General features: G+C 41.5%; 1 protein-coding gene across 4 annotated transcripts in view; it reads left to right on the top strand.

Annotated features, from left to right (window-relative positions):
• LOC133385322 (transgelin-3) overlaps positions 1–25,476 on the top strand; it is a 48,017-nt gene that overhangs the window by 7,471 nt on the left and 15,070 nt on the right. For 2 of the 4 annotated variants that reach the window (XM_061628081.1, XM_061628080.1), the window contains exon 5: positions 4,198–7,309. The exons of 1 other annotated variant lie outside the window; for it this stretch is intronic. In XM_061628081.1, the coding sequence (XP_061484065.1) occupies positions 4,198–4,533 (336 nt within the window). In that variant the 3' untranslated portion in view covers positions 4,534–7,309. Of the gene's footprint in view, positions 1–4,197; positions 7,401–25,476 lie in introns of those variants that run through there. One more of the 4 variants, XM_061628083.1, reaches the window with a different exon arrangement.

Below are 25,476 nucleotides of genomic sequence, written 5' to 3'. Positions count from 1 at the left end.
TAGTGCAAAATGCGGCGGCCAGACTGCTAACAAGAACCAAGCGGTCTGAGCATATAACACCTGTTCTGGCTCGCCTGCACTGGCTTCCCATATGCTTCCGGGCCAGATTCAAAATGTTGGTACTAACCTATAAAGCCTTATACGGCGCGGGACCACGATATCTGTCGGAACGCCTCTCCCGATATGAACCCGCCTGTTCACTACGGTCTGCTACGAAGGCCCTCCTCCGGGTCCCGACCCATAGGGAGGCCCAGAGGGTGGTGACAAGATCTAGGGCCTTCTCAGTGGTGGCCCCCGAACTATGGAATAGTCTCCCCGAGGAGGTGCGCTTGGCGCCGACACTATCATCAATTCGGCGCCAAGTTAAAACCTTCCTCTTCTCTGAGGCATTTTAATTTGAGTTAATTTAATTTTAAATTGTTGTAATCTGATTTCAGTTTGTACAGTTTTTTATATACTTTGTTTTATGAGATTGTGTAATTTTATTGTATTTTTTTGATGTTCACCGCCCAGAGAGCTATTGCTAGTCGGGCGGTATATAAGTTTAATAAATAAATAAATAAATGTCAGCTGGAGAAAGCAATTCTTTCCATTTTTGCAAGCCTTTTCTGGATTGTCAAGTTATCACTTTACATTTTTAGGATGTCCTAGATAATTATTTTGCAAATGTCCCTCTTTTATTTACATTTTTCTTAACTACCTAAATAACTTTTGTTGTTGCAGAGAGGTTGCATGGTGAGAAATGACATTTATATGTGTGGGGAACTGCTGATTTGCCCTGTGGGATTAATACTACAGGGTCCTGCAAGGTTCCATCTCTCCTCCGAGCTATCTCAGGTGTGCCAGCAGGGGCTGAGCCTCAGCAATAGCCTCCTGGCAGCAGCATTGCTGCCACTAACTGAGACGGGTGAGGTGGCAGCGAGGTCAGAGCTGCACAGGTGCACCAGCAAGAACAGATTTGCTCTTCCCATGTGTCTATACAGACCTGACTTCTCAGCTGCTTCCCCTTTCTGTAAGTGGCAGCAATGCTGTTGCTGGGAGGCTATTGCTGTGGCTCCACCCCACTGAGCAAGCACTTGTCAGCTATTTAACATCTGCCTTAAGCTACCAAGAAAGGTTAGCCAGGGCTTTGGCATTGAATGTCATCAGTATGCAGATGACCCCAGTGCTTCACCCACACTTCATCAACCTAATGTCTGATTCAGATGAGGCAGTGAATGTTAATTGGTATAACATTAGTAAGATAAGGACTCATAAGCTGTAGCTCAATCCTGATAACACACATACTATTGATGGGTAGTTCATCTGCCGTAGAAGTGGTGGTCATCCTGTGAAATACGTAAATTATTCTGCAGAGGCCCTGTGGGAGTTAACAGTGTGTTTATGTTTAGCACAGTTTGCCATACTGCAGCACAGTCCCAGTTGTAAGACTAGAGTGCCAGGGATAATAACAAGCATCAACTCATTAAAAATATAATGTTCCTTACAAGTGCCCCTGCAACAGGGTGAAGATCTTGTCTCTGACCTTATGCTGCTGCATCTTTGATATTTAGCATGAAGTGAGGGACAACTGACATTGTCCATCCTCTCTCCTTCTCCCCCCCCCAAATGCTCAGAGGGAGTGGGCACATGCTGGATTTCTCTGCCTCTGCCTGTTGGGTGCCTGGAGCAGATACCAGCTTCTGCCTATCCTTGGGTAGAGGGAGGAACCATCCATCCTGCTCTGCAGCTCCAATGTTAGGGGAAGCTGTGACGTCCTTCCCTGATTCTCCCTGTCAGGTTCCCACCTGCTTGTGGCTACTGCCTTTCACTAGGCACCACCAGGGATACCACCAGTCCGGACCGTCCTTATTATGGTTTCTCACTCCGCTCTAGCACAGATCTCACTAGATCCCCCTGCTAGGCAGCACCACCAGTCACGTCCTATAACCAAGACTCCCAGAGACTTTGCCTGAGTCTCTCTCTAGCTGGTTACTTTTGTGACTGCGTGCTTGTGCTGTTCCCAACCCCCTTGTATCTTTATAGATAACACATACAACTCTGGGTTGCTCTGGATACTTGAATTGTTATTATTCCTCCCTTCACCGCTGCCACCATTAGATACTGTTTCTGTTCAGCCTTGGTAATTACCTTGCCCTCCCTTCTGGTATATATATCCCCCAGCCAAGGATCAGGCCTTTGGTAAACCAAATAAGTATTTATTAAATATCAGAAATAACAAGATTAGTTTTAGAATGTTTCACAAGCGTATGGTTTCATCTATTCCTGTTTTGTACTTGACTTATTATTAATCAGAACTCCAACTCCCTCTTTCTCCACACTCCTGACCTCCACCCTCAAACACCTCTTTCTCCACACTCCCAACATCCACCCAGATTCAACTGTCATTCTTTCCTTTATACTCCCAGCCATTCAAACGCTCAGCCAATCATCCAGCATTCTACTGCTCATGTACTCCCCCCTCCTCTTTCACTCCACTTACCATATGTCTTCTATATAAACAGCACTTACCATATTTATCCTACAAGCAGGAACATCACAGAAGCCTTGAGCTTATCTCACTTGGCAGAGCCAACCTGACCTCTCACTGTGATTAGAGGGTGAGTGAAATGGTCTAACTCTTACTTAGAATCAGGTTTTGCTCACTTTTCAGTTATTGCAGAGTGTAACCTATTCACTTTGCCCTCTGTATCTCAGTGGAAATTAAGAACAGATCCAGCCCTTACCAGAATATCCCACACCTTCTTTTGCATAATCTGCAATGAGTTTTGCTGCTTGGTGTGACAAGTCTGGAAACTGGTTTTTGTATGTTACTGTTATTATTATTATTATTCTAATTTATTATCCGCCCTTCACCCAGAGGTCCCAGGGTGGGTTACAACTATTTTAAAACAACATAATTAAAACAGTTAAAAACAACCTAAACAACATCACAGAAAATAGGGTGGGTCCCAAAAACATGCATCTCAGGTGTCGAAGACCAGGGTAAAGAGGTGCACCTTCAGCATTCCCTGAAAGTTGTACCATGAAGTTGCCAGACACACTTCAGTGGCAAGGAAGTTCCACAGCTTAGGGGCTGCCACAGAGAATGCCCTCTCCAGGGCCACCACCCCCTGAGTTTCCAAGGGTGCCAGAACTACCAAAAGGGCCCCCTCTGCTGATCGCACCACCTGAGAGGATCTGAAGGAAAATAGGTGGTCTTATGCAAGTCTTATGCATAAGAATCTTATGCAGGTCTTATAGTGTGCTTGTGGAATTCACGTGTATTGCATTATTCATGTTATTTATGAATTAAAAAAACTTTGGGTGGTATTCAATGCTAGTCCTAGATAGACCCATTGAAGTTAATAGGCATGACTAATTGTAAGTGGCCTACTTTGAATAAGAGTTAGTTGAATACAACCCTTTATTTTCTGCGGGTTTGGCAGGGTATCAGAATCTAACTCCTGTATACTTAAGCCAGCAGTCTTTTTCAGTAGTACCATACCTATCTGTCAGAATTTCTCTTTGCTCTGAGGAAACAGTTCTCCGTCACAGTAATGATTTTATATAGCACTTAAGAGTATTTCACATACATTACCTTGTTGTCCTTAAAACAGTCCTATAAGCTAGGTCAGTATTATCCTTGTATTGTAGATGGGAACTGATATTGAGAGAGCAGGTTTCCTAAGGCCACCTAATGGACAATATAATCAACTGCCAGGAACTGGATGTTGATGTCAAATGTACCTCTAACCTCTGTAATACCTGTAATTTTTGTATGCACATGTATTGTAAGCTGCTTTGGGAGCCCATCTAGGCTGAAAAGCGGAATATAAATATAAATATAATAACTATTAATAACTCATGCATTAATAGCAGAATCAAGCTTTGATCTTGGGTCTTTTGAATTTGTAGCTGTTTTTTAACCAGTACACTACAACAGGTCAAGCTTGTAACAATTGCTGGCTTTGTAAAAGCACTACAATACACCTGGTCTTCTCCAGCTGCAAAAATAGAGCCACGGTGGTCATGCAGGTTTTGAACTTCCTCTCTACTACTGCTAGTGTTCTCTTGATGCGAGTCTATAAGTACATAATGGTGAGGTGCCGATGTGAGTTAACACTTGGAGAAACTGGCCTTAGGAGAGAGAGTTAGATGGCTTTCAGGTCCCATCCCATGAGTTCAAACTGTCATGCATATGTTTTGATGTCCTAGGTAAAAAAAGAAATAGAAGAAAAAGGTGAATGGAGGGTGCCAACCAAACACAACGAAGAAGGCGTTTATTCTGTGCCCTATGAACTCATTCAGGAAGCAGAAAATCACTGTGTGTTGAGTAGTCCTCTTCCCATAAAATGTCCTGTGAGACTTATCCATGGCATAAAGGATGACGATATCCCATGGCAGACTTCTATGAAGGTTGCAGAGCGTGTTGTGAGCACAGATGTGGATGTTATTCTCCGCAAAGCTGGTCACCATAGGATGAAAGAGAAGGAAGATATCAAACTTATTATATACACCGTGGAAGATTTGATTGAGCAGCTGAGCACCTAGCATAAATTCTGTCATGACCGAAGGAGAAGAAGTTTACATGTGGCTCTGTTGCCCAGTCAGGGGTGGCAGGACATTTCAGAGGGTAACTGGTCAACTAGAAGCATCTGGAGCTCTACAATGGTTTTCTTATATTCTTAATTTTATCTTCCCTTTTTTTTTGTAAATACAGCTATATTCTTAATGATGCATCTGCACAAACAATAATGTGAAGAAAATGCTGCTGTTTACATCATCTGCCCCATGCAAATCACCACTGACCCTTTTATGCAACATACATTTCCTATATTTTTGTACCCAGATATTTTGTGTCAATAATTATTACTTATTATCTTTCATTATAGTGTAACCTTTTCATCTTTTGGTATACCTTAAAAAATAAATACACATTATAAAGTTTTTCCACTTATGCTGTGAAATGTAACTTGCCAATTCAAAGTCTCTACAAATGTACCTAAAATACATGTGCAATATGCATTATTTTTAGTATTAATGAATACAGTTGGCTTTCTTAGTGTTGAGAGTAGTAAAAGGGAAAGGGGAAATAGGTTTAATCTTGACTTATTTAAAATTGAGTTCAATTATCAGAGCTTGGAAAAGTTACTTTTTTGAACTACAACTCCCATCAGCCCAATCCAGTGGCCATGCTGGCTGGGGCTGATGGGAGTTGTAGTTCAAAAAAAGTAACTTTTCCAAGCTCTGCCAATTATTGATGTACTGCCTATACAGAAGTTACAGGCCACTGCAACAGTTCCTTTATAATTTTTTTTAATCTGTCACCAAAGTAAAAAGCAAAAACAAAACATTTGTGCACCAAAGAAGGAACGTATGTAGTTGGAGGTTCACTTCCAAAAGTCTAAACACAAAATGTGTTCTTGTCTCCAAATGCGTTTAGTTTATGCCTGGTTTTTACAAGTATGTTTTGTGTGAACAAGTCAAAGGACAGTATCCAATTAAGTAATTTCATTAGTGCGAAGGTTTCCATTTGCACAACAAAACTTTCCTTCCCTCTCCCCCTTTGCCCTCAAATCTGCACCAGAATGTTGGAGAAACCCCCAAGACAGTTTTGGGAGGGAGGGGAAGTTCTGTTGCACAGCTAGAAGTCCTTGCATTAACACAACTAATTTGTTGCATATCACCCAAAGATTCTGATCTAGATTGCCGTTCCTTTTTTAAATAAACCTCTACTGGTTGTTTGCCAAAGAAGATCATATTTGTAAAGAAGCCTTTTTTGCAATTTGATAAACTTGATAAATTCAGCTGTCTTGTGATTGTAAATACTTGTATTTATAATTGGTGAGGATCCTCAGGCTTTCCAATACACAGGCATAGTTTACCTATAACATTCTGTTATAGGAATTGCTCTGTCCGAAGTAATGCTACTTACTAGGTTGTTACTAGACAATATTGTTAAATGTAGTCCTGAAGAGGTAACGGCACCATGGTACTCTAGGGTTAGTGTTTCTCACAGTTCTTCTTAAAGAGGTTTTTGACTACAGGATATGTCCTTTCTTGGGTGAGGGGACGGAGGTCTAATAATGCTTATCATTCCATCCTACCAAAGTGTTAGCCTAGGATATGTAATATTAAACAAATACACATTTAAAGCCAAATATTGAATCAATTCTGCTGAGGATAGGCAATATTACTAGATCATGCAATTAAAGGTTCAAATGCAGGACAGCTTATTCTGTTGTAGTCCTTGGTTGTACATCCAAAGTCCTAATTTGCATATGGTTTCTGTTGTTTGATATTGCAGGTAGAATTGCCTAAGTATATGGCATTTTTTCACAGGACAGGTTCCCTTTGCACCTGGAGGGTGCTTCACTGGATTCTAACCATTGTGTGAAATACAGGAGATTAAATCTTTTATTGAATAAAGTTCTGTCTTTTGGCAGTGGTTAACATATCTTAATGTTGAATTCTTACGTGTGATAATCCTACTGTCTCAGTAGGTGCTATTCCCATTGAGACTTCAATTGGAGTTCAGTGAGGTGCCTTAAGTATTTTCAGCACAGTAGTTCAGTTCTCTAGGGAAGAGGCTGCCTTTAATTGCAAGGTAGCAAATGTCGTTTAGCATCTTGAGATGTGTGATGCATGTCAACACAAGCCTGGGTGACCTGAGTGTGCACCTATAGAACAATATAAGCATAAGTTTGGTGTACATACAGTCTTTTGCATCACAGCATTTTTGAGCACATAATACCTTAATAAAATCAAATAGCATCTGAGAACACCTTTTTGTTATTTCTGAGCATGTGTAGGGAATGTTGTGTTCAATGTGAATACAGTGTTGCTGGCAAAATCTGTAATTGTTCCAAGTATTTGGCTTCTGTTAATGCTGCGGTATGGGGGAAAGTCTTTTGTCATAGCACCTTACATAATGGGAGATCTATCTTTTTTAAATACGGGTAGCTTTAGTATCTTCCATGCTGATACTAAATTAATCCTCCCATGTAAATGACACTAAGGTCCCAGCTCTTAGGCTCTTCTCTATTGGGCAGTTTTACAACTATTTGTGCTGGTGAGAGGCTGGAGCACAAAGAATTCCCACATGCTAGAAAGTCAATGAAAAACACAATTGTCTCAAATCTGTAACACATTTGTACTGAAAGAAATGCCTTATTCATGGGAGTGCATATGTAGTGGAAACTCGTTTTAAGTGTTTGTAATTAATAACTATGCATACATTATGACCTGAACTGTAGTGACAAAAGTAGATCTTTTCTAACATTCTTATGTAGTTATTCAATACCGTTAATAAAAGATGCTGGCCTGAGGTGTACTTTCGTACAATATTTGGCACTATCCAGCTGGAAAATTGGAAAGACTATCATCTATGAAGAGCGTTGAGTGGAATCTTTTACTCCGTGAGTAGCTAAATGACTGCAAGTAGCTCTGCATTTCTTTCCCCCTATGACTTATAGTGTACTTACTTTTTTTCTGCTTTAGTCAAATGGCAACAGTGAAACTTTCTCTGGTGCAGAATGTAAAGGAGTGGGGTGTACTCACAGAGCATGTTCACTGGACCATTGAGCCCATACTAGAAAGGTCAGCTGATCACTCACCATAGGCCTAGAGTGCGATTACCCTCTTCAACAAACAGGATTATATTCACCTAAGTCCTACTCGGAGTAGATCCACTGAAATTAATCCGTTAGTTGTGTCTAGTAATTTCAATGGGTCTATTCTGTTTAAGGCTAGCATTAGCTACAACCTATATGTGGCAGCCTGTGGGAGGCACTCGTTGCTTGTTCTGCTATAAATGCAATGTTTATTAACCACATCACATTCTTAAGATGTAGATCAACCCTTATGTTCCTGCTAGTATGTTGATTTTTGCTTGCCTATACACCAGTTCCTCCTGTAACTTAAGATTATTATTGATAAAGTTCCTAGAAGTAACTTTAGATTATTATTGACAAAGTTCCTAGAATTGTCTAGGTCCTGTGCACAGGTTAACTGCAATAGTTCTTTGAAGGTTTATCATCTAATTGATATTGACAGAAACAAAATTGGGCAATAATTCTTCAGAAAATTACATAAATGTTTAATGAGGGATGCAATGGCTACCAAGAAACAATGCTAGGTGTGAAAAAACCATTGCCATTTCATCCCAGCCAAGCTGATGGGAGTGGACTGCAGCCAAAAACTGCTAAAGACTATATTAGAAACGAAACTTGAAATTAAAATTATTTTTAAGAATCTTATGAACATGCTGAGCATTTAACATCCACTAACCTAGTGAGCATTCTTGTGGGAATGTGCTACTTTACAGCCCTATCTTCATCCACAGTAGTGGGATAATTCTAGCTTTCCCTACATTGTACTGAGATAAGAATGTGAAATCCCTGCTGGACCTCACCAAAGGCCTATCTAGTTCATCCTTTTTTCATACAGTGCCCAGCCAGATGCCTCATGAAAGCACAGAAGCAGGAAATGAGGGCAATATATGTGGAGTATATAAAGGGAGTACAGTGAGCATGTAAAAGCTGCTGTAAACATGTAATTACTGTAGCCTTTTGGCCCAAGATCAGGCATGCAGTGAAGCAGTTGTCTCAAGGAACAGAATCCAAAAGAAGTGATGTCTTCCTTTGAGTCATTAAACAAAATAACTGGGATGGAACTGATACTATTTTGACCTTGCTTCAGATGTGATTATGTCCCAGGCCAAGCATGGTCCCTTCTGTATGATTTGAAAAGTTGACCACTTTAATCTTAATTTAGGACATCTACCAAGGAATTTCGGAAGGAAATCACCCTGTGCTTTATAGATTACAGCAAAGCCTTTGACTGTGTAGATCATGAAAAACTATGGAATGCCTTAAAAGAAATGGGGGTGCCACTGCATCTGATTGTCCTGTTGTGCAACCTATACTCTGGAGAAGAGGCTACTGTAAGGACAGAATATGGAGAAACCGACTCGTTCCCAATCAGAAAGGGTGTGAGAAAGGGGTTATTTTATCACCCTATTTGTTTAATCTATATGCAGAACATATACAGAAAGTGGAATTGGACCAAGTTGAAAAAGGCATGAAAATTGGAGGGAGATATATCAATATTTTAAGATATTGTCCTGTTCAGAGCAGGATTCACGAGGCTGAGATGCAGGTGCAATCAAATCTTGTTTTATTAAAGTAATGGATACATCAAAAGCGGTACGCCTCATAGAAATCTCTAAGCTAGCTCACTAGACATGCTCTGCAACGTATGAAGAAAGTTGATTCAGCAACAACCCAGAGAGCTGCAGTCTTAAGTAGGGAAAGTTTTAGATCGTAATCTCTGGCTCCTTCACAAGTCCTGCCTCTGTCCTGTCCGCTTCTCTTGGCGTTGAGAGCGGGGTGACGGGGTGTGTGCTTCCAACGGCTCGTCCGAAAGAACCGTCTCCTTAGCAACCGGCTCGAGGTCGGGGTGGTAATGTGCTTGAGGCATCCCGATAACCGCTTGGTAAAGGGGGAGTCGACGCCCCCTCTGGAACATCTTCTAACGGCTCCTCTGACCTGCCTGGGGGCGTCGCACTTTCTGCTTCCGAGACTGCACTATCCGTGGGAACTGGCCTGGAGTCAAACTCACTCCGCCTCCCAAGGTCTTGCTCAGACTCAACAATTCCTTGGTCTTCCGCGCCTTCTGACAGCTGGGAAACCTGGAACTCCTGTCTCCCCCCTCCCTGGCCCTCATGGGGAAGCAGAGGCTCAACAGATATGCAGATGATACCATACTACTAGCAGAAAACAGTAATGATTTGAAACAAATGCTGATGAAAGTTAAAGAGGAAAGCCCAAAAGCAGAACTACAGCTGAACGTCAAAAAGACTAAAGTAATGACAAGAGAAGATTTATGTAACTTTAAAGTTGACAACGAGGACACTGAACTTGTCAAGCATTATCAATACCTCGGCACAGTCATTAACCAAAATGGAGACAATAGCTAAGAAATTAGAAGGTGGCTAGGACTGGGGAGGGAAGCTATGAGAGAACTAGAAAAGGTCCTCAAATGCCAAGATGTATCACTGAACACTAAAGTCAGGATCATTCAGACCATGGTATTCACGATCACTATGTATGGATGTGAAAGTTGGACAGTGAAAAAAGCGGATGAGAAAAATCAACTCATTTGAAATGTGGTGTTGGAGGAGAGCTTTGCGCATACCATGGACCATAAAAAAAGACAAATAATTGGGTGTTAAAACAAATTAAACCAGAACTATCACTAAATGATGAAACTGAGGTTATCATACTTTGGACACGTCATGAGAAGACCTGATTCACTAGAACCGCCCAGAGAGCTTCGGCTATGGGGCAGTGTAGAAATTTAATAAATAAATAAATAAAAGATTATAATGCTGGGAAAAACAGAAGGGAGTAGAAAAAGAGGAAGGCCAAACAAGAGATGGATTGATTCCATAAAGGAAGTCACAGACCTGAACTTACAAGATCTGAACAGAGTAGTTCATGACAGATGCTTTTGGAGGTTGCTGATTCATAGGGTCACCATAAGTCGTAATTGACTTGACGGCACATAACAACAAGGGACATCTATTCTTAAGTTATAAATGAATAGTCTATTTGAATGTTTCTTCTACATCTAAATGCAGAAGGTGACTTAAGGGTAGACATTATTTAACATTATTTTAATATTAGGTTTCTATAATATTCATGGTCAATAAAGCCAAGTGTGTTCTAATCTCCAAGTTTCAATTAATTTGAAATGCCTCTAGCTGTGGCAGGTTTCATTAGGTTTGCAATGCTAAACTCCCTTCATTACTGTCCTCCTACAGGTTTGTCTGGGAAATAAAATAGTCCCAGCTGTCAAGATTGAAATAGGCAGGGGACATCGACAGAGAACCTGCTAGAGTTTGATTTAAACTGTTAGAAGGCTGATTGAGTTGCAATAGATATTTCATAGATGCTCAGCTCATTTATATCTATATTATGCAGCAATCAGCTATGTTCTCTTTGTTGTATTTTTATTGTTTTTAAACTTAACTTGCAGTTTAAGTGTCATGAACATGATATTTGTTTTAATCCCAATTCTAGAACTAGTTTTTGTTTTCTGGCCTGATCCTGTTCTGTAGTATTTTCAAATAATTTTAGTTTTGCAGTTATACGGGGAAAAACATCATTAGCTGACATTAACAATAACAATAGTCCATCAATCCTCGTATAAATATATAAAATAATATACTAATAAACTAAAGAGGTCTGGATCTGGTCAGTGCCTGAATGGGAGACTCCCTGGGAACTACGTGTATGCCACCTTGGGTTTTGTAGTGAAAGAAAGGCAGGGTATAAATATAAACAAGATTGGCAATTATAAGCTATACCTTCTATGTAAGTGTGATCTTCAGACCAGTGAGTAGTAGGTGTTTGTAGTATTTATTAAATATATATCTTGCCCTTCCTCCCAATACACATGAAATCACAAGTTTGTTAAACTATTTTTTAAAAACCTTTAAGGATTCCATTGTGACATGACACTTCTATGCACAATATTGGGGTTCAATGCCCCCAAATGGTTAATCTTTTTTAATACAGAGTACTTCACAATCCTTGGTTGTCTTCGACAACGATGTGATATAAGCTGCTGTTACTGGAGATAGTGAGTTTCTCATGTGAACTGAACTTGTCCATGTAGATTAGGTTAATCCGGATCTATTGATCTACTAATCTCAAGAGTACACTGGCTATAGCCAGTTTTCCATCCCACAGATTTTAGCTTCTGAAGCTAATTCTGAAATGACTAATTTGTTTACCACACGAAGAAACAATAACTTGTGACGATTAAGTAGCTAACACCTCTGCCTCTACTGCTGTAGGCAATATGCCTCTGAATAGTAGTTGCAAAGAATCACAAAAGAAGTGGAGAGGGACCTGTTTCACTCGGGTCCTGATTGCGGGCTTCTCATGGGCATCTGGCTGGCTATAGTGAGAACATGATGCTAGACTAGATGAGCCTTTGACTTGATCCAACAAGGCTTTTTTTATGTTCTTATGTACCTGTTCCTAAATTTGTCTAGCTGCCTGATGAACGCTGTATCTCTGGTGTCAAAGAGTTTTATAATCCACTGTGTACAATAAAATCTTGTTGGAATCCAGTAATTAGTTCTGCACATGAGAAGCATCTGGCCTTGGTTTTTGTTTTTCTCTTGAACCAGCCTGGTTTGCCATATGGCAACTTTGTTTTCAAATGGAGGGGGCTTCCAGAAGCAATTTATAATTTGGTATTGGTCAGTCTGCTGTTCCAAGAATCAATGTCAAACAAAACTCCCTCTGGCATACCAAGGGTGTATCTAATGCGGCTGTTTGGATCAAAACCCATATTTTGAATTTACCATGTTAACTTTAACAGAGTGTGAAGTAGGAACATTTTTCCTTTCCCTTGATTTACATGCCTCAGTCCCCACTAGCTTTCTCCAGTCTAACAGACTAGATCGCTGTGATGTTTTCAATTCGTAGGCAAAGGGTGGGAGTGGAGGAATCACCAGCTGGGCAACGTGACCTCTTACCATGTCCTTTGGAGGACTGGTAGCAGCAGTGGTTGCTGACTAGTGCACTACAATCAGTATGGATAAATAAGTGGTGTTCTTTGTTTTTTGGCCGTCAGCTTGCAACTGTTTCCTTTTCTTGTCTATGCAGCTTTATTTATGCAGTAGCAGCTTACATAAATATGTGATCCTTGTAAATTTGAAACCAATACTTTCTGGGTTCAAATGTGCCACTTCTGTGTATATTTTCTTTGTGCATTTATCAGTGTATTTTCCCATCCCTTTCATAATATTTTCATACTACATTTTAATATGCTGTTTCCCCCCAGAAACTAGAAATATTTTTTTTCTTTTTCATTTTAAAGCCTGGTTCTTTTAATTCACCCTAACCTTAGTAATCATGCAACTGCTATTCATGGCAAGGGGTCAGATCTTGACCTACTTCCTGCCCTGTAATTTCTAAGCTACTTTTGCCTAGATAATTTCCTGTGACCTGGTGACATTTACTATTCCATCCTGCCCTTGCAATAAGAAAGTCATAGTTCTTGAAAGCGTATGTGATGTGACGCCATCAATTGGTATCAGAGATACATGTTTAACTGTGGCCACTATGATGCCTGAAACATCCTTTTTGTTTTATTGAAAAACATGAATAGCTTTTCTGAACCCCAACTTTTCAATAAAACTAAATTGGACTATATTGCATCTGTTGTTTGTGCCGTCTCCATCTGTCTACTAAGTAGAAAATAGTGTCCATTGTGTACCCATGGGAACAGTTTTCAATGGCTGGTTTTAATTATACACTATAGAAGGAAAGAGTATGTGTGAAACAAGCACATGCTAATCATAAAATACACACACACAGTGCTTATCTGTATAGAATACCATTTTGGTATGCATCAGTGTAGCCAGAAATGTTTCATTTCAATTCAAGCATGCCATAATTTAGAAGGCTTCCTTTCTGTCTGCCTCACTACCCATAGACAGCCATCTATATAAATGTCATGTTCTGAGTTCTTTAAAAACAGTACGTATTTAATACATATGGTACTAGGAGGGGAAGAATTGAACATTTAAGTTTGGAACATGGACTTGCTAATATTTTATACACTCATCTCCCCCCTCCCCCTACGTAAAGTCAACACCAAATAAGGGAATGTATGCTTGGCTTACATCTTTTGACTCACTGTACATAAAAATAGCTAGTTAGACTTTTTATTCCAATAAATGATTTTGATGCCTTTTAAGCTGGAACGGCACCAAGAATGGCCAGGTTACAAAAGAGTTACAAATGGTAGAAGAGTAGCCCTCTCAACTGTTAGTAATATTTTATTGTTACATCATGCCTTTGTTGAAGAAGACTAATTTCTGACCACCCACTGGAATTTCCTAGTGTACTCATCTGGGCTTCTTGATACCAAGCCAAGGAGACATGATTCAAACTCTACTGGTGTGTTTGTGTTTGCATAAACTCATAGACAAAACAAGATCCATTTCAATGGGATTCAGGCCTGCTTTTGGTACACAAACTGACTTGGTCGTCCCGTACAATGATCTGTGTTGGGAGAGGGACGGGGGGAATGTGACTCTGTTGATCCTCCTTGATCTTTCAGTGGCTTTTGGTATCATTGACCATGGTTTCCTTTTGGGGTGACTGTGTGAGTTGGATATTGGGGACACTGCATTGCAGTGGTTCCATTCGTACTTGGATAGCTGGCTCCATAAGGTGGTTCCTAGGGAGCATTGCTTGACTCCGTGAGCACTCCAGTATGGGGTCCCACAGGTGTCAGTTTTCTCTCCCGTGCTGTTTTAACATCTACATGAAACCATTGAGTGGGGTCATATGGAGTTTTGGCATGTGTTGTCATAAGTGTACTGATGACACACAGCTCTATTTCTCCTTTTCATCTTCTGCAGGTGCGGCAGTGGATGTGCTGAATCAGTGCTTGATTGTGATAATGGACTGGATGAGGACCAATAAACCAAACAAGGCTGAAACACTGTTGGTGGGGGTTCCTCTGACCAGCTGAGTGGTTTGTGGCCTGCTCTAGAGTGAGTTCATAGTTTCGGGGTTCTCCTGGATTCACTGCTGTCACTTGAGGCACAGGTGGCCTTGGTGGCGCAGAGTGCCTCCCATCAGCTTAGCATGCATGTGCTGAAGCAGCAAGTATACATGCGTGTTCCCATCAGAAAATCAGCAATCATGGTGATAAGCTGTTGAGAGGGGAGCAGATGGGACTAAACTCCTCCCCTATCCCTAAATGACATTATTTTGCTGGCCAGTTCATGGCAGTGTGAAGAGGACATCTTAACGAGGATCAGCTGTCAGACGGTTTAGGCAAAGTTCAGTTTGTCGGCTCAAATTACTTATTTTGAATCTGTTCATCCCTGGGAAGAAGTATAGGACCTGCTCTGCTCTACCACATAAGCTTGCAGGAGAGAATTCTGTATCCTCAACAGCGTAGTCTAGGCTACAGACTGTCCTTAACCCACTTCCTGCCCCTTTCTTCAACATAGGAAGCTGTCTTATACTGAGTCAGACTACTGGTCCATCTAGCTCAGTATTGTCTACACTAACTGGCAGTGACTATCTAAGGTTTCAGGATCTCTCCCAGCTAGGGATGGAAGGATCTATCAATTTCAGTTCTCTCAGGTTTTCCTTTTTTCAGTCCCAAATTCAGTTATCCACATTTCTGCAAGAATTTGCAATTAAAAAAAAATTCTCATAAAAATTCTTGAGCTTTTTAGTGCAAATTTCTCCTAATAAACAGGTTTTGGTAGACGGTTTTGACTAATGTACACATTTTTACAAGCAGTCTTTCCTAATATAATGCATTTTTGTATGTTATTTTCACTGAGACATGGGTGAGCGATCTGGGAGGCATTAATCTCTCCCAGCTGTGCCCACCTGGTCTGGAGTGTCTCCATATTACATTGGGTCAGCGAGACAGACTGGGAATACTGTTGGTGTACCGTCCACCCTGCTGCCCAACAGCCTCCCTAACTGAGCTGACGGAGGTGGTCTCGGGTTTGGTGTTGCGATCCCCCAAATTTATGGTATTGGGGGATCTCAACATTCATGCCGAGACCGCTTTGTCTGGGGCGGCTCAGGACTTCATGGCCTCCATGACAGCCATGGGGCTGTCTCAATTTGTTACTGGCCCTACGCATATTTCGGGGCACACTCTAGACTTAATTTTTGCTACTGGAGCAGGGGATGGTGATCTGGGAGTGAGGGATTTTACATCTATTCCTCTGTCATGGACAGATCATCGCCTATTGAGGTGTAGGCTCACAATGTTTTCTCCCCTCTGCAAGGGTGGAGGACCAATTAAGATGGTCCATCCCCGGAGACTAATGAATCCTGAAGGTTTTCAGAAGGCTCTGGGGAGTTTTCTGGCTGATAAAACTGACGCTCCTGTCGAAACCCTGGTCAATCTGTGGAATACGGAAATGACCCGGGCAGTTGACACGATCGCCCCGGTGCGCCCTCTCCTCTGCAGAGCTCAATTGGCTCCGTGGTTTACCCCGGAGCTAAGAGTGATGAAGCAAGAAAGGAGACGGCTTGAGTGCAAATGGAGACGAACCGACGGCTGTGGTCTTGCACTTGTGAAGATCTCTACCAAGCTCTATGTGAAGGCGGTGAGGGCAGCGAAGAAGCAGTACTTTGCTGCCTCCATTCAGTCATCTTCTAACCGCCCAGCGGAACTTTATAAGGTTGTTCGGGGACTTTTACACTCTGGTCCTCAGAACGCAATAATACCATCAATAGCCCGCTGTAATGAGTTTGCGAGACACTTCCAAGATAAGATCACAAACATCCGCCGGGACCTTGACTCCAGTATTGTAGCAGTTGAGCCTAATGAGGTGTCCGGAGCACAGTCCTGTCCTGTTTTATTGGATGAATTTCAGTTGGTTCAGCTCGAGGACGTGGACAAGGTGCTTGGACAGGTGCGGGCGACCACTTCTGCTCTGGATCCTTGCCCCTCATGGCTAATAAAAGCTAGCAGGAACGGAACAGCCGGATGGGCAAAGGAGGTGATCAATGCCTCTTTACAAGAGGGAGTGGTACCACCCTGCCTGAAACAGGCGGTGGTGAGACCGCTCCTAAAGAAACCCTCCTTGGACCCTGAAAATCTTGACAACTATAGACCGGTAGCAAATGTTCCGTTCCTGGGCAAGGTTTTAGAGCGTGTGGTCGCTCACCAGCTCCAGGCTCTCTTGGATGAAACTGATTATCTGGATCCATGTCAATCTGGCTTTCGGCCGGGGTTTGGTACAGAAACAGCCTTGGTCGCCCTGTATGATGACCTCTGTCGGGAGAAAGACAGAGGGAGTGTAACTCTGTTGGTTCTCCTTGATCTCTCAGCGGCTTTTGATACCATCGACCATGGTATCCTTCTGGGACGTCTTGCGGACTTAGGAGTTGGAGGCACTGCTTGGCAGTGGCTGTGCTCCTACCTCAAGAATCGTCTCCAGAAGTTGGTGCTTGGGGAGCATTACTCGAGTCCCTGGATACTCCAATATGGGGTCCCACAGGGTTCAGTTCTGTCCCCCATGCTCTTTAATATCTATATGAAGCCGCTGGGCGAGGTCATTAGGAGATTTGGAGTGCGTTTCCAGCAATATGCTGATGATACGCAGCTCTACTTCTCCTTTTCATCTTCTTCAGGTGAGGCTGTTAATGTACTAAACCACTGCCTGGCCGTGATAATGGACTGGATGAGAGCTAATAAACTGAGACTCAATCCTGACAAGACTGAGATGCTGTTGGTGGGGGGGCTCTCTGCCCAGATGGTTGATGTCCGACCTGCCCTAGATGGGGTTACACTCCCCCTAAAGGAGCAGGTCCGTAGTTTGGGGGTCTTATTAGATCCACTCCTGTCACTGGAGGCTCAAGTAGCCTCGGTGGCACGGAATGCATTCTACCAGCTTCGGCTGGTAGCCCAACTACGACCCTATCTGGATAGGGAGAACCTTGCCACAGTTATCCATGCTCTGGTAACCTCTAGATTGGACTACTTTAATGCACTCTACGTAGGGTTACCTCTGAAGACGGTTCGGAAACTTCAGCTGGTGCAGAATGCTGCGGCCAGAGTTCTTACTGGGACAAAAAAATTTGATCATATAACACCTGTCCTGGCCCAGCTGCACTGGCTACCAATATGTTTCCGGGCCAGATTCAAAGTGTTGGTTCTTACCTATAAAGCCCTTAACGGCATCGGACCGCAATACCTGGCGGAACGCCTCTCCCGCTATGTACCTACCCGGTCGCTGCGCTCGACGTCGAAGGCCCTTCTCCATGTCCCAACGCATAGGGAGGCACGGAGAACGATAACTAGAGCTAGGGCCTTCTCAGTGGTGGCCCCCGAACTATGGAACGCGCTCCCTGATGAGATACGCCTGGCGCCTTCTTTGTTATCTTTTCGGCGCCAGGTAAAGACCTACCTCTTCGCCCAGGCATTTTAAAAATTTAAAAATTTGAATTTAAAATTGAAATTTTTTAATTATGTTTTATTGTGTATTGTATTTACATTGTATTTAATATATTTACTTGTATTTTAACCTGTTTTATTATGCTGTACACCGCCCTGGGAGCTTATTGCTATAGGGCGGTCTAAAAACGTAATAAAATAAGATAAATAAATAAATAAATATGTTATTTTTGTATGTTATTTTTACTGGTCGCAGAATATGGTCTGAAGGCACATGAGGCCACCACCTTGCTAAAGCTAAGCAGGTATGAGTCTGGTCAGTGCCTGGATAGGGAATCAGCTGGGAACCAGGGCTTCCTGATGAAAGAAAGGCAGGATATAAATGTAAGATTTTTTTAAAAAAAATAATATATTAATTATTTGCATACTTTCTCTTTATGTATGGATTTTTGTAAACATTCATTAGTTGGAAAACTGCATCACAAAATTCGGATACATGTGAATTTCAAAGCATGGCTATGTTTTTGTTCTCATATTGTTTCAGAAAGTGTGAATTGGATAGATTCAGTTTTAAATGTGAACTGAAACAAATTTCTCCCCCAGCCTTAATCCCAATCCTACCTGAAGATGCCACAGTTGAACCTGGGACCTTTTGCATGCAATATACTCTACCACTGAGCCACTACCCTATCACAGATAAGGTTCATTTGTTCACTACTATTCATTTGTTAACTACAATCCATACAGTATGACTCATCCCATTGGAAGTGGATCCAAAGGGCAATGATGGAGACCAAACAGCTTTCCACTGCTATTCTATAGATTTTATTAAATTAATTCAAAGGAAATGCAATGCATTAAAATCCTTTTTCTAGTACAAGGAAACTGTAGTAATAGACCTTAAGTATTCACTTCATAGCTTCCTATTCCAAAACGATAAAATCCAGTCTCATCCTAACGTATGACCTAGGTATTTGTAAATAACCTACACAGGATTTATTTATTTATTTTATTTTCAAAAAATCATTTCCCTCAGGTGCTTCATTTATTTAACATGAACAGCATGCTGTGTGGACAATAGGATGAGCTCAAAAAGAACTAAATTGTGTAAGAAAATATTTCAGCCTTTTTAAAAAAGAGGAGAAATTGCCACTACATAATACAGAGACCTTGCAGGCTCACCTACTGAATTTTTCATGCATTCAAGTCCAGCCCAGGAGAGTCTGAGGATTATATAAATCAGAGAGCTTGTGGCTAAGCATCAGAACTTGGCAAAAATAAATGAAAGGAAAAGACTTGACTGTGCAAATCTGAAAAGATGCGACATAGAATGACGTTATAGAAATTATTTGACTGCTGTTCTCTCGACTGGTGCAGAAGGCAGGGAGAGGGAAACATGCTTAGCATGTTCATATGATGAAACTGTTGCTGGACTCTGGGCAGCCCTATAGCCAGCCTTCCTTGTTAGATGGGGCAGCCTCATTTCTAGGTGGGGTATTTATGTGGGAGGGGAGCATAGCACCAGCCAATCCCCCCCTGCACTGGTAGAGAGGATTTGAGAGCCAGGTATAGGGAAGGGAAAGGCAGTGATCTTCTCCGGCACTCCTCCTCCATTGGGTTAACTTACATGAAAGAAGTTTAATCTGTTGAATTGTCTCACCCTTTTTTGAGAGATCCCCAGGAATACCAGACTCAAAAGCTTGACTTTGCCTATACCCATAGTCCCCTTTCACCTGTGGCCTGTCCCTATGTTCTGATTCTTGATGAACTGAACTATTTTGGTAGACAGTGAGCTCCTGAGCTTGGCTTTAATGCTGCAGTAGTTATCTCCATTTTAGATTCCACCTGAAAAATAAACTTGTCCATACAAAATACTATAGGGTGTGTTTGTTAATTCCTCCTCGAGAGTCCCTCCTTCTAGTCTTGTTCCTCACCTTTAGATTTTCCTTCTTGTTGGACAATCAAGGGAAAACTATTTAACTGGCTGCTTTATAAAGGATGAACTAAGCAATTGGAAACTAATTGTTGAAAGCAATTGGATTTTTTTTACTGGTTGCTGGATTGATTTTTCTGTCCAGAAACCCTGAAAAGGCTTCATGCTGAGCTGCATATTTTGGGAAAATCAGAAATTAACCCTGAGTTACAGCCTAGGTGTTCAGCCAGCCAGCTAGCTAACTGTAGTGTACACAGCAATATTTCTATTTCTCTAGGGCTGTTTTCATCCTTTGCCATCAAGTAATTAATAAAAAGAAGAAAATTGTAGCCCCTATGATTGTGAATATAGTGAGTGCTTTAAAAGAGTAAAGGGTGGCCATTTTTTCAGATCACTTTAAGTTATCTCTCTTAGTTCACCCTTTAGCAATAAGCACTCAATCCTGCTCTACTCATTATAATAACTAGAATAAAAAAACCCTCTTACTTCTTACTGCAGGCAAACATGCTTTTTATGACTGGCTGGATAGACAGCACAACTGAAAATGAAAACAAAAAGCAGAGCAAAGGCAAGTCCAAGGGCTACAGTCTAACTTTAGTCCATAATACAAAGTTCTAATATTTAACTCTTACTATACAGGCTTTTTTTTTCAGGAACACTTAAGTAATTATGGGGTGGTTGTGATAATGAAAAATCCACCTCCAGCCAGAGAAAGTCTTTAGTGAACAGATTTTTGGGGGCTCTTCCAGAAGAAGCTTATGTTGTGCACTTGCCCTGCCTTATTCACTGAATTTTGCAGAGATTCCTATTCTTAAAACAAGGAATCATTCTTTCAAAGGATATTGTCATTGGCTGTCATATCAAAAATTAAAATGAAAACAAATTTTATCCAAAAAATCTGGGGGTGGGGTAAAGCACAACTTGGAGGGACAGCACACACATTTGTCCCCCTGGGCTACAGGCCAGACTCTGGACCAGTCCAACCATGAGGGAGTGTGAGGTAACCACCTCAGCAGCACATGATGTGGGGTGGGGGTGGAGGGAGAAGTGGCAAGCCCCAAACTTTCCTCCTAAAAATGCCAGCCTTCTGCTGCAGGATAGAGTTTCAGCTGCCAATCTGGTCATTGAAATGGGAGTGCCATCTTCTCTTTTGCTTCAGGACTGGATATTTGAATGCTTTGCCTGTACTTGGGGGGCAACAAAATTCTCTCACACTTACAAAATGAGCTTTCAAAACCTATATGGAAGCATTCACAACATCATTTCCCAACCTTTGCTCTAAACAAGCCAACAATGCTTCCACATGTGAACGGTATGGCCCTTGAAAGAGGCAGGTTTCCCCCCCACTGGCAGAAAAGAGGTAGGTCTAGTGCCTGCAATGCAAGCAGTAGAATGAGTGCCACTGCTAGAATGTCAAGAGGCACTGCCTACAGTACTGTCCAAGTGAATAACAAGCTAGCAGAGTCACCTCAGGCCATTGATTATCATGAAAGGCTAGGAAATGGGTAGTTATTTGTTGTTGTTGTTATGTGCCTTCAAGTCGATTACAACTTATGGTGACCCTATGAATCAGCATCTGTTATAAACCACCCTGTTCAGATCTTGTAAGTTCAGGTCTGTGGCTTCTTTTATGGAATCAATACATCTCTTGTTCGGCCTTCCTTCTTTTCTACTCCCTTCTTTTCCCCCAGCATTATTGTCTTTATTCTCTAACGTCTTCTCATTATGTGTCCAAAGTATGATAACCTCAGTTTCATCATTTTAGCATGATAATTCTGGTTTCATTTGTTCTAACACCCAATTATTTGTCTTTTTCATGGTCCATGGTTTCTGCAAAGCTCTCCTCCAACACCACATTTCAAATGAATACCATGGTCTGAATGACCCTGACTTTAGTGTATCTTTGCATTTGAGGACCTTTTCTAGTTCTCTCATAGCTGCCCTTCCCAGTCCTAGCATTCTTCTGATTTCTTGACTATTGTCTCCACTTTGGATAATGACTGTGCCTAGGTATTGATAATCCTTGACAAGTTCAATGTCCTCATTGTCAACTTTAAAGTTACATAAATCTTCAGTTGTCATTATTGTAGTCTTCTTGACGTTCAGCTGCAGCCCTGCTTTTGTGCTTTCTCTTTAACTTTCATCAGCATTCATTTCAAATCATTACTGGTTTCTGCTAGTAGTATGGTATCGTCTTCATATCTTAAATTACTGATACTTCTCCCTCCAATTTTCACACCTCCTTCATCTTGGTCCAATCCCGCTTTCCATACATGTACTGCATATAAATTAAACAAATAGGGTGATAAAATACACCCGTCTCACACCCTTTCTGTTTGGGAACTAGTCAGTTTCTCCATATTCTGTCTTTACAGTAGCCTCTTGTCCAGAGTATAGGTTGCACATCAGGACAATCAGATGCTATGCCACCCCCATTTCTTTTAAAGCATTTCATAGTTTTTCATGATCTACACAATCAAAGTCTTTGCTGTAATCTATAAAGCACAGGGTGATTTCCTTCTGAAATTCCTTGGTCTGTTCCATTATCCAGCATATGTTTGTGATATGATCTCTGGTTCCTTTTCCTTTTCTAAATCCATTTGGGACATCTGGCATTTTTCGCTCCATATATGGTAAGAGCCTTTGTTGTAGAATCTTGAGCATTACTTTACTTGCCTGGGATATTAAGGCAATAGTTTGATAATTACTGCATTCCCTGGGATCTCCTTTCTTTGGAATTGGGATATATATTGAACGCTTCCAGTCTGTGGGCCATTGTTTAGTTTTCCTTATTTGTTGACAAATTTTTGTCAAAATTTGGACAGATTCAGTCTCAGTAACATGTAGCAACTCTATTGGTATGCCATCTGTTCCTGGTGATTTGTTTCTTCCCAGTATTTTAAGAGCAGCTTTCACCTCAAATTCTAAAATTTCTGGTCCTTCATCATACGGTTCCTCTGGGAATGAATCTGTCATCCTTGCATCTCTTTTATAGAGTTCTTCAGTGTAATGCTTCCATCTTCCTTTTATTTCATCTCAGTCAGTCAGTGTGTTCCCCTGTTGATTATTCAATATCCCTACTCTTGATTTAAATTTCCCTTTAATTTCTCTAATCTTTTAGCATAGGGCTCTTGTTTTACCTTTATTGTTGTCCTCTTCTATTTCTATACAATAACTATTGTAATAGTTGTCTTTGACTCTACGTACTAGTTGCTGTATTATTGCATTTAGGCTTTCGACCATGTTGCTATCTTCTTTTGAGTTTGCTTTCCTTCTCTCTTTAACCATTTTAAGAGTTTCTTCAGTCATCCATTGAGGTCTTTCTCTCTTTCTAACTAGAGGTATTGTCTTTTTGCATTTTTCCCTGATAATGTCTCTGACTTCACTCCATAGTTCTTCTGGTTCTCTGTCAACTAAGCCTCAAATCTGTTCCTTACTTGATGTTTATATTCTTCTTGGATATTATTTAAATTGTATTTTGGCATTAAGATTACTTTGTTGTTGTTCTTTAGCTTTACTCTGATTTTCGATATGACCTGTTCATGATCTGTACCACAGTCTGCTCCTGGTCTTGTTTTCACAGAAAGTATGGAACTTCTCCATCTTCTGTTACCAATTATATAATCAATTTGATTCGTATATTGAACATTTGGCGATGTCCACATGTACAGTCATCTTTTCGGTTGCTCAAAAAATGTATTTGTGAGAAACAAATGATTGGCTTCACAGAATTTGATAAGTCTTTCTCCTGCTTCATTTCTATCTCCTAAGCCCCATTTCCCCACAATTCCTAGTTCTTCTCTGTTCCTTACTTTTGCATTCCAGTCCCCCCGTGATTATCAGCACATCTTGTTTTGGTGTGTGATCAATTTCTTCCTGTACATCTGCGTAAAATCTCTCCAATTCCTTTTCTTCTGTGTTTGCCGTTGGAGCATAGACTTGGATGATGGTTATTTTAATAGGTTTCCTGTTTAATCTCATTTATATCACTCGCTCAGACCTTGTGTTGTAGCTCGTAATTGCTTTTGCTACATCACTTCTCACTATTAAAGCAACCCTGTTTCTTCTTGATTTCTCATTTTCTGCATAAAATATTTTGTAGTTGCCCAGTTGAAAATGTCCCATTCCCATCCATTTTAATTCACTCACGCCAAGTATTGTAATGTTGATACGTTCCATTTCTTGCTTGACAATTTGTAACTTTCCCTGGTTCATGCTTCTCACATTCCATGTTCCTATTGTGTACATCATACAACTCTGGACTCTCCTTTTGCATCTGTGCACATCAGCCTCTGGGCTTCCTTTTGGCTTTGACCCAGCTGCATCATTAGTCACAGCACTACTTGTCCTTTGTTCTTTCCCAGTAGCTCGGTGAGTGCCTTCTGACATGAGGGTCTCAACTTCCAGCACTATCTCGTGTTGCATTTTGGATACTCTGTTCCAAGGGTTTTCATGGTAAGAGGTATTCAGAGGTGGTTTACCATTGCCTTTCTCTGAGTTTGGATGCATCTTAGTCTGGTGTCTCAGCTCATTCCACCTTGGGTGACCCTACTAAGACTCTAGACTCCTGACAGCATTGCTGTCAGCTTCTTCGACACTGTCAAACCCCCTCACTACTTTAAGGTGTGCACCCTAGAGGAGGGTGTGCATCCTAGAGCAGAAGGGTAGTTATAAAGGGTGGTATTCAATGCTCGTCCTACTCAGAGTAGACCCATTGATGTTAATAGACATGACTAACATAGGTTCATTTCAATGGGTTTACTCTGAGAATGACTTGAAAAATGGAAATGGACTGCCTTCAAGTTGATCCCGACTTATGGCGACCCTATGAATAGGGTGTTCACGGTAAGCGGTATTCAGAGGGGGTTTGCCATTGCCTACCTCTGAGGTTAGTCCTCCCCAGCTGGCTAGGGCCTGATAAGCTTGCCACAGCTGCACAAGCCGGCCCCTTCCTTGTCCGCAGCTGCCAGCTGGGGGACGACTGGGCTCCTTGGGACTATGCAGCTTGCCCACGGCTGCACAGGTGGCAGGGCACATAACCCTTGAGCCACTCACTGTGGGGGTGATCTTTAGCTGGCCCTTGACACCCAGGAGACACGAGCAGCGATTTGAACTCACAGACTCTGGACTCCTAGCCAGGCTCTCCTCCCCACTGTGCTATACCAGCAGTGAGAATGACTTAGCTGACTATGACCCTCAATTTATTATTATAATTTTATTACATTTTGCAGGCAGAGATGTTGCTGGGATTTTCTTCCCCAGGTGCCAAAATTACTTGGCCGCTTTGTACTATAGTCTTCCGTACTATGCGTCTTGCCTCGCCTCCATTTGCTGTTTCACTTCTTGGACCGGCCCTGATTGGCTGTTCTCATGTTCCAAGCAATGCAGCTTTGCTTAGTAACTAAAGCTCTGCATATGATAAGTCTGCCTTAGTTAGGATTTGAAAAGTTCTAACGTTTAAGAATTTGAAATATTCCATTCAATGCAGGGCTATTGCGTAGGAATTGGAGGGGGGGGGAGGATGGGACATCCTTTTCTAAGATACCCTTGACCTACTTAAATATTTTATTTTCATTCAAGCAGAGTAAAATATT

The sequence above is a fragment of the Rhineura floridana genome, chromosome 5 (assembly GCF_030035675.1).
Source record: "Rhineura floridana isolate rRhiFlo1 chromosome 5, rRhiFlo1.hap2, whole genome shotgun sequence".
In the NCBI taxonomy this organism is placed as follows: Eukaryota; Metazoa; Chordata; class Lepidosauria; order Squamata; family Rhineuridae; genus Rhineura; species Rhineura floridana.
The sequence above is the reverse complement of the archived record's forward strand: the minus strand, read 5'-3'. Positions and strand labels throughout refer to the sequence as shown.